At 45.4% G+C, this 13422-nt stretch overlaps 1 protein-coding gene across 4 annotated transcripts in view; it reads left to right on the top strand.

Moving 5' to 3' along the window:
• KANK1 (KN motif and ankyrin repeat domains 1) overlaps window positions 1–13422 on the top strand; it is a 662175-nt gene that overhangs the window by 582475 nt on the left and 66278 nt on the right. For all 4 annotated transcript variants that reach the window (XM_086961224.1, XM_086961225.1, XM_086961227.1 and 1 more), the window contains 2 exons: window positions 10658–10763; window positions 12117–12341. In XM_086961224.1, coding sequence (XP_086817350.1) covers window positions 10658–10763; window positions 12117–12341 — 331 coding nt within the window. The remainder of the gene's footprint in view (window positions 1–10657; window positions 10764–12116; window positions 12342–13422) is intronic.

Here is a 13422-nt window from a genome sequence, read left to right as displayed (position 1 = left end):
AGCCAAGCAGTGATGAAAGAGTGGTATGACCACAACGCTCACCCAGTGGAACTGGAGCCTGGACAGAAGGTGTGGGTGATGGAACCTGGAGAGCTAAACGCCCTCCAGGACCGTTGGACAGGCCCCTTTGAGGTGTTGGAAAAGAAGGGGAAGTCCACCTACTTGGTGGATCTTAAGGCCCCGAGGCAGCCCCACAGGGTGCTGCATGCCAATCGCCTCAAGCCACATCATGAGAGGCCCGCGGTTGTCTTGATGATGGTAACCGATGGAGCAGAGGAAGAAGAAAGCGAACCTCTCCCTGATCTTCTCTCGTCCCAAGAAAAGGATGGGTCGGTGGAGGGAGTAATTCTCTCGCCATCCCTGACTCCTGAACAGCAGGGTGATTGCCGCCAGATCCTGGAGCAATTTTCTTCTCTGTTCTCCCTTGTCCCGGGTAGGACCCACCTGTGTACCCATGACGTGGACACAGGAGACAGCCCACCTGTGAAGTCTAAAATCTACCGGCTGTCGGACAAGGTGAAGGCCAGCATCAAGGGTGAAGTCGCCAAGATGCTGGAACTGGGAGTGATTGAACCTTCTGGAAGCCCTTGGTCTAGCCCGGTGGTTTTGGTACCAAAGGCTGCCCCACCAGGCACCACACCGGAATTGAGGTTCTGTGTGGACTACCGAGGCTTGAACTCAGTGACCAAAACTGATGCCCATCCTATCCCACGGGCGGATGAGCTGATTGACCGGCTGGGAGCTGCTCAATACTTAAGTACCTTTGACCTAACTTCAGGGTACTGGCAGATTTCCCTGACAGAGGAGGCGAAGGAAAGGTCAGCCTTCTCTACACCTGAGGGACACTACCAATTTCGCGTGATGCCCTTTGGGCTCAAGAATGCCCCTGCCACTTTTCAGCGGCTGGTGAACAGGGTCCTTTCTGGAATGGAAGCTTTTTCTGCTGCATACCTGGACGACATTGCTGTCTTCAGTAGCAGCTGGGAGGACCATTTGCAGCATCTGCAAGCTGTTCTACATGCCCTGCAACAGGCTGGATTGACAATCAAGGCCAGCAAGTGTCAGATCGGACAGGGGTCGGTGGTGTACCTAGGTCACTTGGTGGGCAGAGGGACAGTGCAGCCCCTCCAGGCAAAGATTGAGGCTATCATCGCCTGGGAGCCCCCCAAGACTCAAACAGAGGTCCGAGCCTTCCTGGGCCTCACTGGATATTACCGTCGCTTCGTGAAGGGGTATGGCACTATCGTGGCCCCTCTCACTGAGCTTACTTCCAAGAAGCAACCCCGACGGGTAGTCTGGACGGAGGCTTGCCAGCGAGCCTTCCTGACCTTGAAACAAGCATTGTGTTCCGCTCCCATTCTCAAGGCCCCTGATTTTGCTAGAGAATTCATTGTCCAAACAGATGCGTCAGAACATGGCATTGGGGCAGTGTTATCGCAGCTAAATGATGAGGGCTTGGATCAACCCGTGGTCTTCCTGTCCAGGAGACTACTTCCCAGGGAAAGGAGGTGGAGTACAATTGAGAGAGAAGCCTTTGCGGTGGTTTGGGCTCTGAAGAAGCTGCGACCATACCTGTTTGGTTCGCACTTCCTGGTTCAGACTGACCATCGCCCCCTTCGTTGGCTGATGCAAATGAAGGGGGAGAATCCCAAGTTGCTAAGGTGGTCCATCTCCCTACAGGGAATGGACTTCAGGGTGGAACATCGACCTGGGGCAGACCATGCCAACGCAGACGGTCTATCCAGGTACTTCCGCCTTAGTGATGAGGACTCCCAAGGGGTTGGGTAGTTCTCCCCACTTTCAGCTGGGGGGGACGCGTGTTAGACCTGTCTGCTTCTGGGAAGACTCTAACCACCATGATTTATTTTTGTCCCCCTTAGCCTCCCAGAGTTTCTATTTTTATTTTTACATGTGTCCATCAGGAGTTTTTTTATGCTGTCAGGGGGCTAGGTGTTCCTTGGCGATGACGCCATTTTTCCCTCATCACTTGTGAGGCCTAGTCACCCCCTTGAAACCTTAGGGATCTCCAGAGACCTAAAATGGTGTCCACCAACTGTCATAACGGACACTACTGGAGGACAGGTCCATAGGATAGCATTAGAGAACCTTCTGGAATCTACTAGAGACTTCTGCAGGTCTCAGGCCAACCTATATAAGGCCAGTGACCAGCAGCCATTTTGTGCTGACCAGAGTAGAGGAGTGAGGCAGTGGCGAGAGGAGGTGGACACACTGAGAGTGGCTAGTTTGTCACTGAGGCTGACAGTTACTTCAGAAGATTGTTCCCCCTATTGCCTCTGACCGATCCCTCTCCCAAAGACAACAACTACTGACAAGGAAATCGAGTTACTGGAGGAAGAAGACCCTTTTATCTCAGAGCCCCAGTAAAACCACTCAGAACACCCTTAATTGGGGGTATTCCTGCCTGTCAACGCCCAGCGCTGTGCTTACCGGGTTCGTGGAGTAGCTGAAGTGGAGGCGGGTGTCTGTGGCACCCTGGCGACCTGAGGAGCGAAGGCGCCGTGTGGGGACATCCTTCCTGTGAGGCCAAAAGTGAGAGGGACTGAAGGGAAGCAGCGGCGCTGCTCCGACCGGCATCGGGACCCCGGGGGCACCGGCCGCGTCAAGTAAGGGAGGAGGCGCGTCCGCGCATGTCCAGCACCTAGACGCTTTGGTGAGGCAGGAGGGGCCTAGGTTCGAGCAGGCCCAGGAGAGTAGCGTCTACCTCGAGAGGCGAGGTTCACGCAGGCGCCGAGGAGCAGAGCGACGTGGGAGGCGGAGTGCAGGAGAGCATCGCGCATGCCCGGTGAGGTGTCGACTCATCACGGAAGAAGCTGAGGAGAACCGGCGGGACAGCCTCACACCAGGGGAGCAAGGAGCGAAGGCGCCGATCGGCAGCGAGGCTCCCCACCGCCCAGCGTTGGGAGGCGGAGGCACATCGGATAGAGAGAAGCGCACACCGTCCCTTCAAGCCCCAGTCACCAGAGTCAGTGCAACGCGCTGACTACCAAACCGGTCCCTTCGGCCCAGCGCTACACAGTGGGAGCGCGCCTGGATCAGAGAAACTCCTCAAGCCCCACAAGTAAGCCGGGTAGTGGAGGGGGAAGCGGGAGACGGCAGTGTTGAATGCCGACAAAGCCAGACAGTGGGGAAATAACCACAACAATTAACTGAACAGTTGGAGAGCCTAATTGGAGGGAAAACAAGCTAGTGAACTGGCCAATAAAGAGTAAAACCTATCCAATAACTGTGCAAAAGAGAGAAAGGTGAAAGTGGTAAAGGGAACCACAGGGTTCCTGGGCTAAAGCCCTTACAGAGTTTTGGTAGCGGAGGGAGTAGATCCTCTACCAGTTAGGTGTACCTTGCTAATATTATTGTGTCTTTCCTTCTAGTCACATTTCTGGTGGGTAATGCTGTGAGGTTCTACAACCAGGTCATTCTGTTGGGCTGAGCAGTGCTTAAGAGCTGTGGGGTAATGTACCTGCAAATGTGTCTTTAAAAACATATTACTCTGCCAGACTGTATTTTGCCTTCCTGTAAAATTATTAGTGAAGTGACTTGTGTCCTGAATAACTACAGAACCTAAATGTACCGTTGATTCTCAAATTCTGAACAGGAAAAATATTGAAGTGTGATTTGAATTTCATGTAGATGTGTAATTTGATTGTCTTTTATCCCTGACTAAAAAGTATAACAAGAAGAGCATATTATTTTTATAAAAAGGTAACGGTATTTTTCCAAACAGAGGTGTTGTGTCTTTATTTTGGTGGTTCATCACTGTGTTACTGTGCGAAGATTTGTAAGTACTTAGCCAACGCTTGGAGTTAGCTGTAGACCACTACTGTGCCAGGCTACCATATGTAGGCTTGGGTAATCTAGGTCCAACAGTCGGTCCTCCAAAAAACCGATGTAATCAAATCACAAGAAAGTGTTAGGGCTATACCACCACAAGACCACCCTGGATGGCGCAAAGAAGACCTGAAAGGATGCACCCTACAAGGAAACCTAGAACATCTTGGCCTTAGGGCACTTAATGGGTGCTTCACTCCAGACAAGCCGCCTGGCCTCTCATTCTTATCAAATATTGGTGCATCTCTAATCGACTATACCGTTGTAAATCTTTCTCTCCTGAATCAAGTAATTACCTTCGGGTTTGGTGACAGACTGGAAAGTGATCATAGGCCTCAAGAAATTTTGTTCAGTACCAGAATGATGCAACACGACGAGGCGGGAACACTAGCTTTTGAAAGCTTTACGATTAACCTAAAACAAATAAAGTGCTCCGTTGAAAACTTACAGCTAGTATCAAAGGAAGCAAAGCACATGATAGAAACCACTGGTGAGGTATTTGAAGATAAAATTGCCAAGTGGACTAGCTTTACAAGCAAGCTGTCAGCCAGACATGCAAAGCCAACAACGCATGGGAAAGCGACGGGGTCCCAACAGTCGATCTCATGGGACCCAGTAATACGAGCGGCGAAAAAAGGCATGAATCGACTATGGCGGGAATTAAAATCAAAGCCAATGGACACTTTAATCCTAACCAAACTGAGAGGCGCTCGCAAGCACCTGAAGGCAGTAAAAAGAGAACATCGTAGGGCATACTGGAACTCCTTATGGGCCAAACTATATCAAGACATAAGGTCAAACAACTCTGCGAGATTCTGGCTCACTGTTAACAGTCTTGGGGGTTGTATCCCGAAAGCAGCCTCATCAAATATATTGGAGTCTGAGTGGTACTTTTTTCTGAACACCCATTTCAACAACCAGGTCACTGGCACAAAGAGCACCAACACTCTAGCAGATTTAAACATAGTTTCAAAACACCTTCGAATAGGGTCAACAATGGACAAGCTTTCCCACATAAGCTTAAACCACAAAAAGGAATTAGAGGGACAAAAGCATGACAACCGCATTGAGTACGTCACGGGTTTGAAGGATCAAATCGAAAGGCAGATTAAAAAAAGGGTTGGAAAGATGGGGCCCCAGGACCAGGTGGAGTGCCTCCGTTTAAGGTGCCTCTGTTTAAGGAGGATCCAGCTTTCTGGACATCCACACTAGCTCCACTTCTTTCTTCCATTTTAGCAAAGGACCTCATTCCACCTTCCTGGCGAGGATCGATCCTTGTCCCAATCTTCAAAGGAGGGGATAAAAAATCCCCCAGCAACTATCGGCTAGTTGCTCTCATGGACAATGAAGCCAAGTACTTTGCAGGCCTTTTGCTAAATTCACTACGGGAATGGGCCGAGGATCATTCAATAATCCCACTAAACCAAACTGGCTTTACAAGTGGGACAGGCACTGTGGTTAACCTCATGGCTCTCTCGTCTTTGATAGATCAGGTGGAGCTTAGCACCAGATCGCTTTACATAGGATTTATAGACTTTGGCTCAGCATTCGACAAAGTCAATAGGGGCAAGCTGTGGCAGAAGCTTCTAGATCTGAACATCCCAGATGGTTTTTTAAGAGCTTTACAACTACTGCATCAGGACACTTGGGTCAGGATTAAGATTGGCGACGGCTCCAGACTGTCGAGACCAATTACTACAACAAAAGGACTGAAACAAGGATGCGTCCTAGCCCCCACACTTTTCAACTTATTTTTAGCTGATCTTCCGGAAGCCCTGAACAAAACAAACTCCCATGCTCCTAAACTAGGTAGTTTACAGCTGTCAAATATTTTATACGCAAATGACGTGGTTCTTTTAAGTGGTACAAAAGGGGGTGGTGATGGAGTGAGCATCTGAATCAATCAAACACTCACACCCAGTCAAAAGATCTGGGTTTAATCCATCACCGTTCTTTAGCCCACTCTGCCACCCCAGTTCAGACATGGCTATATGAAAATCAGTCTGACCCTGTGCCTCATGGGAACAGTCCAGCCCGAACTGCCGGTCCTCGGAAGCTTGTTTCCGGTCCAGGGAAGACATGGCTTGGCAGTTCGGGCTGGACTCTTCCCATGAGGCACAGGGTCAGACTGATTTGCATATAGCCATGTCTGAACTGGGGTGGCAGAGTGGGCTAAAGAACAGTGATGGATTAAACCCAGATTTTTTGACTGGGTGTGAGTGTTTGATAGATTCAGATGCTCCGTCCATCACCACCCCCTTTTGTACCGCTTTTGGCCGCCATAAGTGTGGCAAGGTATGCTCCGACGTGAGTCCCTTGCTCACTTTGCCACTGGATTCAAGCAAGCCGGGCTGAAGACGGCTGGAATGCCAGAAAACGGTCCTCTGAAGCTTGTTTCCGGTCCAGGGAAGACATGGCTTGGCAGTTCGGGCTGGACTGTTCCCATGAGGCACAGGGTCAGACTGATTTGCATATAGACATGTTTGAACTGGGGTGGCAGAGTGGGCTAAAGAACGGTGATGGATTAAACCCAGATCTTTTGACTGAGTGTGAGTGTTGGATTGATTCAGATGCTCCGTCCATCACCACCCTCTTTTTTACCGCCAGTGGTTCTTTTAAGTAGCACAAAGGTGGGCCTACAAAGACTCATGGACGCAACCGCCGCATACTCAGACAAGAAAGAGCTTGTGATAAACAACAAGAAAATAAAAATGTTGGCAAGTCGCCCAGGAAGACCAAAAAAGCTGACATGGGTCTTAAATTCTGAAAGAATTACAGAAGCCAAATTCCACAAATACCTAGGAGTGATCTTCAATAACAACAGAAGATACAAAAACCACCTGGGAGAACAAAAAAAGAAAGCGACAGCACTAGCTTTAGCTCTGTTTCATCCATAAGGAAATATTTGGCCCAACGTTCGCTCCAACACTACCGGTGGCGCAGGCAAAAGTCATCCCAACTCTAACATATGGAAGCGAGGTGCTGAAGGGATTGGACAGTGATCAGCTGGATACAATTATAGCAAACATCTTCAGAACAGTCTTTCACTTACTATCTTTCACGTCACCGGCACAAATCAGGCTGGAACTGGGCATCTGTAAGCAAACTCTGGGCAGAATGATGCATTTCCTAATGTGCTGTCACAAGCTGAGGCTACCCAAAGAAGGCAGCTTAGCAGAACACATATGGTCTGATCTGAAAACAAAACGATGGCAAGCAGGGTATCGATATTTGTCAAGTGGTCTAAAAACCTTAGGCCTGAGTGAAGTATGGGACCTACATGTCAGCCAACATGAGTTTAAAAGGCTAGCGAAAAAATGCACAAAGAAGCTCTCCTCAATGGAAGATAAGGCAAGCCTTGCTAAAAGAAGCCACGGTTGGATGACCCTCATCACATATGATCAGCTGACACCTCAGAGCTACTTAACTTGTTCATTTAATGCACGCACCAAACTCAGATTTTTAAAATTAAGACTGGGGGTGATTAACCTGTCTTGCCACTTCCCCAAATGGAAAAGAGAACAAGTCCCGGAGACATGTCGATTCTGCAGCAAGCATAGCGAAGATATAATTTATGTTGTGTGCCTGTGCCCTAGGCTCCTGAAAGAAAGAAGGCTTCTCCTGCGGAAGGCCTGGAGCAATAAGGAAGTCAGATCATGCAGATCTGCAGTATTGGCCTGCTTCAACCCACGGACACATATCTAAACTGCGCACTGGTGAAGTTTAGGGACTGCGCAGAAAAAAAACGAGGGAAGGGGAGATGCTTGGACCGCCATAAAAAGGATAATACTGCCCTATGGGCACCTTGAGAAAACTGGACAGAACTCAATATGCACAATTAACACAATCAAAGGGGAGTGCACATTGGCTGGACACCTTCAGTCCGCTAAATACAAACCCGGCAAGTCCCATCTTGAGCGAGACCGTTTCCACAGGCGCAGGGCAGAAACAAGAGAGTTCGGATACATGGTGGGCTGGGCTTTCTGTTTCTACTTTTATTGCTATTCAACAAGTGTTTCATTTTTAATCATAATCCTATCAATTGAATAAGTATCAAAATTGTTTTATCTTTTGTATTGTGCAAGGGTTTTTTTTAAATCATGCAATAAAGTTTTACTTACTTTACTTAAATCATCAGTATTTAATCAATTCGACTAGAGCCGCCTGTTGATTGAAAGTATCCCTCCACTCCTTGTCTGATGGTGTTCTCTCATAACATGCTCTCAGCCCATTATTGAGAGCAAAAGCATTCAATTACAAAGCTTCGACTGACCACATTCTAATTGGTGGAAGAGAGAGTAGGTACTGCCAATATATTTTCCACTTCTCCACTTTGGAAACCAGCACCCGTATCAATAGGTTCAAAACAGTTGAAATCTCTGCCACTATTCTGAATGTTCCGGCTGAAAGAGATAATACGTGGGCATTAACTGCATCAATAATGGCTAAGTTTACCTTATGACCTTTGTTCCTACAATACACATATAAATAAAGTAAGACCCCAGTGGAGAACTTCCAAATAACACATAATACATCCAGGGAACCAAGATCAACATTTTAGATGAACAGGCAACTGTGGTTTTAATCCAAGTTGGCAGACCCCATGACAGCCGGTCCCTTCTACATGTAATTGCTGGTTGGTCTAAACTAACAATCTTGGATCGAAATTGGGGAACAGTCCAAGTCTCCTTGAACATACAAATGTCAAATTGGTCCACAAATTCAACCAGTCAGGGTAAGATAGTTTGTTCACTAGACCTGCGACGATACCAGATACACATTTATTATTTCCTACTACGGTGGAAAGAGTACTACCATGAGGTGTACTATTACATTATCAATCCTGCGGTCTGAGGTGTCCCTCCTCACCAAGCCTCCTTAAAGAATGTTGAACTTACTCATGCCAATTTGAGACCGGCAATTATGCCCCACCACATTTAAAGTTCATTCATCTTATTGTAATCCACACCACCCTCAGTTTGAATAAAGTGCACAATCTACTTATCACAGAGGGTGCTAAACTCGCACTGGCTGTCCAATTCGGATACAAATTAGGAGGCTGAGAGTATTGTATAACTGGATCATGTGGACTGCCTTGGCCTGCCTGATCCTTTGGCCATCTAGCCTTCTGACAGCAATTGAAAATGGTGTTCTCCAAGAATCCAGCCATTTTGCGGCGCAAGCTAACAGTGAGGATCTCCTTGCTCTGAGGCAACTTTTGTAGTAGTATTGGACCTTTGTGTAAGTGCCCTGTGCTAACACATTTTGATTTTAGGGAATACATGTTTATTTTGGGCGTTTCGGCCACAGCAAGTAACAGGGTTAAGAAAATCCTGAAAATTAGGTAATCGTTACTTCACCCTAAATCTCCATAAAATTACTCTTCATATTTTAAACATGTATTGTAATCCTTTTACTCATCAGTGTTAATCTACTCACCTACAGGTCTTCCAATCCATCTAGTCTCAGAGTACTCCTTCTGTGCCATTAGCAGACATCCCACAGTTTGTGTGATGTTGGGACACTGGAGCAATGAAAGGACCAGCCTATCTCTTTACACCTGACGGGCATGAAGTAAAGTCAAGAAGCTGGAGTAAAGTGGCTGAGGCCTAACCAAAATCAATAAAGATATGAAAAGAGAAGACTATGGTGCACACTACACGCACCGTCACCCGCGCCCCCCTACCACCCGCCTGGACTAGGGAAACTCACTCTGTGGGCATCCCCTCACAACAACTGAGCAGAGTTTAGGCCATCCAAAACGGTACAGTAAGGCTCATCCTCGACCTCCTGGGAAAAGCTCACATCACCCCTCACCTCCGAGCGCTTTACTGGCTCACTGTACAAAAAAGGTGCCTGTTCAAACTGCTGACCCATGTCTACAGGGCCCTGCACAACAAAGGACCAGCCTACCTCAACCACAGACTGAACTTCCATGAACCCGGCAGAAGACTAAGCTCCACTTCCCTCTCCCTCACCCAGATGACCCGCTTCTACTAAAGCAGAAGCTGTGGCCGCGCCTTCCCCTACCTTGCCCCCAAGATCTGAAATGGCCTCCTGCTCCACCTCCGGGCTGCACCCCCCCCTACAGAAGTTCAGAGATGGCCTAAAAACCTGGATGTTCGACTGACAACTCCCAGCAGCAGCTCCCTCTCATCGCCTGGATAAGCAGCGCTCTACAAATCATTGGTTAATTGATTGATTGGTGTTTCTCCCCTGCTTTGTTTATCATCAGGTTGATCCTTTTACGCTGAAGGTTCCTACAGATGCTCTTATCTGAACAGTGTTATTGGGAGTGCCTTCGCGTGCTGTTCATTCAAATGTAGAATGACAGTCGTTTCCTCTGCAGCACGTCTCAAACTACAGCTTGGCTCTGCACCTAATGGCAGGTAGCTGAAGGTGTGAACTCCTATAAGCATTTGTTTCAAACTTGGCCTCAGTGACATCTTCAGCTGCAGGACTCCTTTCATGGAAGCAAGTTTGAGGCTGTGGTATTGGGTTAATCCTGAAACATCCCATAAGGTCCTGCAGACTTTAACTGTCCCTTCTGCTGTTCGTAGCCTTTTCTCACCAAGTACCGAAAGAAATGTAGTAAAAAGAAAATGAAAGTAGGTTGTTTGTTGAACTGGGTGGTGTGTGGGTACGGTACTAGAACAAACAATCTGATATTGGGCTATTGTATATACCTGTATACTAAATTGTTTAGATCATTGGGAAATGTGTGCAGCTTTAGAATAGGATAATAGGATTATACAATATGTGCTCCAAGTATGTGCTTTCATATCATCTAATGTTAATGTATTCTCTCCAGTAAAAGGAAACCGGAGTGCATTAAAATCTATTATGAAAAAGAAAGATGACAAGAAGGGGTCAAGCAACACTAAGAAAAATCTTCAGTTCGTTGGCATTAATGGAGGGTAAGGCATAGCAAATTTTCACACTGTTGCGGGACTAGTCTTTCAATATTCCCTTTTTTGTTTGATCAGTGTACTTCCTTTCATTGCCTTTTTGCTCCCTTTCGCCCAGCTTTCAAATTCATGGTCTACTCTTTAGCTCTCCATATAATTTCACTCTTCATTTACGTTTCACATGTTCATTCCTCTTATTTAAATTTTGCTTCCACTCCAGTTCACTTCTGCGTAATGTTTGTGTTTTCCCAAGCCAGTGAAAAAAGTCATAGGTAGTCCGAGTGGTTCATTCATACCATTGTGGGGACTAGAATCGTACAGTTTTCTTGATTAAAAGTTTTGTTTGCTTGAATCCATAGTGGAATCAAGCAAGTGGAATATGTTTCTACTCATTCGCAAATCAGTGTGGCGTCTAAAGCACTTCACGGCTACAAGAGGTTGAATTTGGACTTCAGAACTTAATCAGGTTACTTGTCCTATAAAGTTGTTCCAGGTGTTGTGAGGTAGAATGACTCCTTGTTACAGAATTGACCAAAATCTATGGTCATAAACTGTACTCTACTTCCATTATATAAACATGTTTGGGCCTCAAAGTACACCTCTACATAGCAGTCCTTTCCCTGAACTGAGCTACTTTGCATGTGGATGAGTGAACTTGTGACAAATGGCTAATATCCCTTATTTTTAAGTGTATTAGCTATATATAATTTTAGTAAAATCAAAAAGGTCTTAGCTAATGCTAGCCATATTAATACATTCCGTGTTTCTTATGCCATTGGTAGGGAGATCTGTTACAACAATTAACAATATAATATTATCTTAAAGTACTTCTGTAGGAAAAGACTTAAAGTAACCAGTAGGGATGAATTGGTCAATTTGCGCCCTACTGACCGCCCCAGAGCCACTTCCACCATATGTCATATGCCATGTTCCCAGCCTCCAGTCTCTTTCACCTTTCTCCATCGTTCTCTTCACCATAATAGGGATGGAGAATAATGTCAAACTTTCTCGAAACTAAATGTTGAGAAATACACTGGAAGACTACCACATGGAAACCTGTACATCGTTGTCACTAGTGTGGTCAATGACCTCTTTTCTGGATATCTGCATACTGTGATTGATGACTCTACATCATCACTAAGTTGATGTGGGTCCTTGCATTGTTTGATGCTTTTGCGTTTGTTTTGCTTGTTGATGTTAATACTCTGTTGGGCATGTCTGTGTTCTATCCAGTGTCCATAAATGCTTTTTTTTAAGCTACTAGATAAACTGAAGCATTACTTGCTTTAATTCGATTGTTCGTAGTAGTAATGGCGCTGATGTTTGCTGTGCATTTTTATTAAATATTTCATTTTTTTCAAGGTATGAGACCACATCCAGTGATGATTCAAGTTCGGATGAGAGCACCTCCACAGAATCTGATGAGTGCCAGAGGGCAAAAGGTTTTCATGGTGAAGTGATAGAGCTACAAAAGGGTTTGTTAAGTGGAGCAGATGGTGTTCACATAGAAAGTTTTTCATCAACTCTAGTGGAAACTAAAGTGCATATGGACGAGAAAGAACCAGAGAAGGTGGAAATCAGAGAAAGGTAGGTTATAATGCTACTTATAGCGTTAATACTCCACTTTAGCGTTTTTTAAGTGCTTTGAATTAGGTGGTATTATACTTCATTTTATGGTATTCATTTCACCTCCAAGGTATTCAAACTCGGACCGGCAGATGGTGTTAAAAAAGACATTGAAACCAAGTTATGGTTGGAGTATACATTTTGAATATATTAGGCAAACAATATGTTACTGTTTATTAGTAATGATGAATATGCAATATTTTCTCAATTTGATCGGATAATTAATATTTCTTTGTAGTGACTGCTATTCCTGCTTTTTAGCTATCCATAAAGAGCAGGGAAACCAGTGCCCTAATTCTCTGTATGACTGTACTCTGTGGCTCATATACTACATACAGTAGAAAAGACCGAGTTAAGTGGGTTGTCTTCTATGCTGTCCTCTAGCTTGTTTTGTTGTAACATTAACCTTATATATTTTTCTGTTTCACTATTTAGCTATCCCAAAATTATACTTTAAAAAAAATCTAACAATGTCACGATCTTCACACTTACAAAATACACAAAGTTTACGTTAATAAATTGATTTTAAAAATATGTCCTTGTTTGATGTTTCTGCTCTTGTAAATATAATGTTCCTTTACAATTTGATGCCTTAGATCTATGAAAAGTTATTGATTCTGCCTGCAAAAAAGGTTTAGACCGGGTTATTATTCAGTCAGCTCTATTTCATTTGGCGTTAGGAGTGGTACATGTTTTCCTTTGTTTGTTTGGTATTCTAAATGCTGTATTAAATGGTCATTGGTCAATATCTGCAGTAGATGAGAGGGTTGTTGAGTTTAAAACAAGAACAAAATATCACACTACCATTTTAGTTTAGAAAATGAATCAGCGAACTGTCTGGTGCAGTGGCACCATTTGGTCTTTTTGATTAAGGCTCATGCTTAGCAGTGCTGTAGTTAATGATAACTTATGTGTTAGCAGCCTAAAGAACTTATGTGTTAGCAGCTTAAAGGTATTAATTGCATCTAAGCTGTCAGTAAGTGCGCTTAGGTACAGACTGTTAATTCAAAGCCTGAAGCTCATTATTTGCATAAAGTAAGTA

The sequence above is a fragment of the Lissotriton vulgaris genome, chromosome 3_1 (genome assembly GCF_964263255.1).
Source record: "Lissotriton vulgaris chromosome 3_1, aLisVul1.2, whole genome shotgun sequence".
NCBI lineage: Eukaryota > Metazoa > Chordata > Amphibia > Caudata > Salamandridae > Lissotriton > Lissotriton vulgaris.
This window is presented reverse-complemented; position numbering and strand designations above follow the sequence as displayed.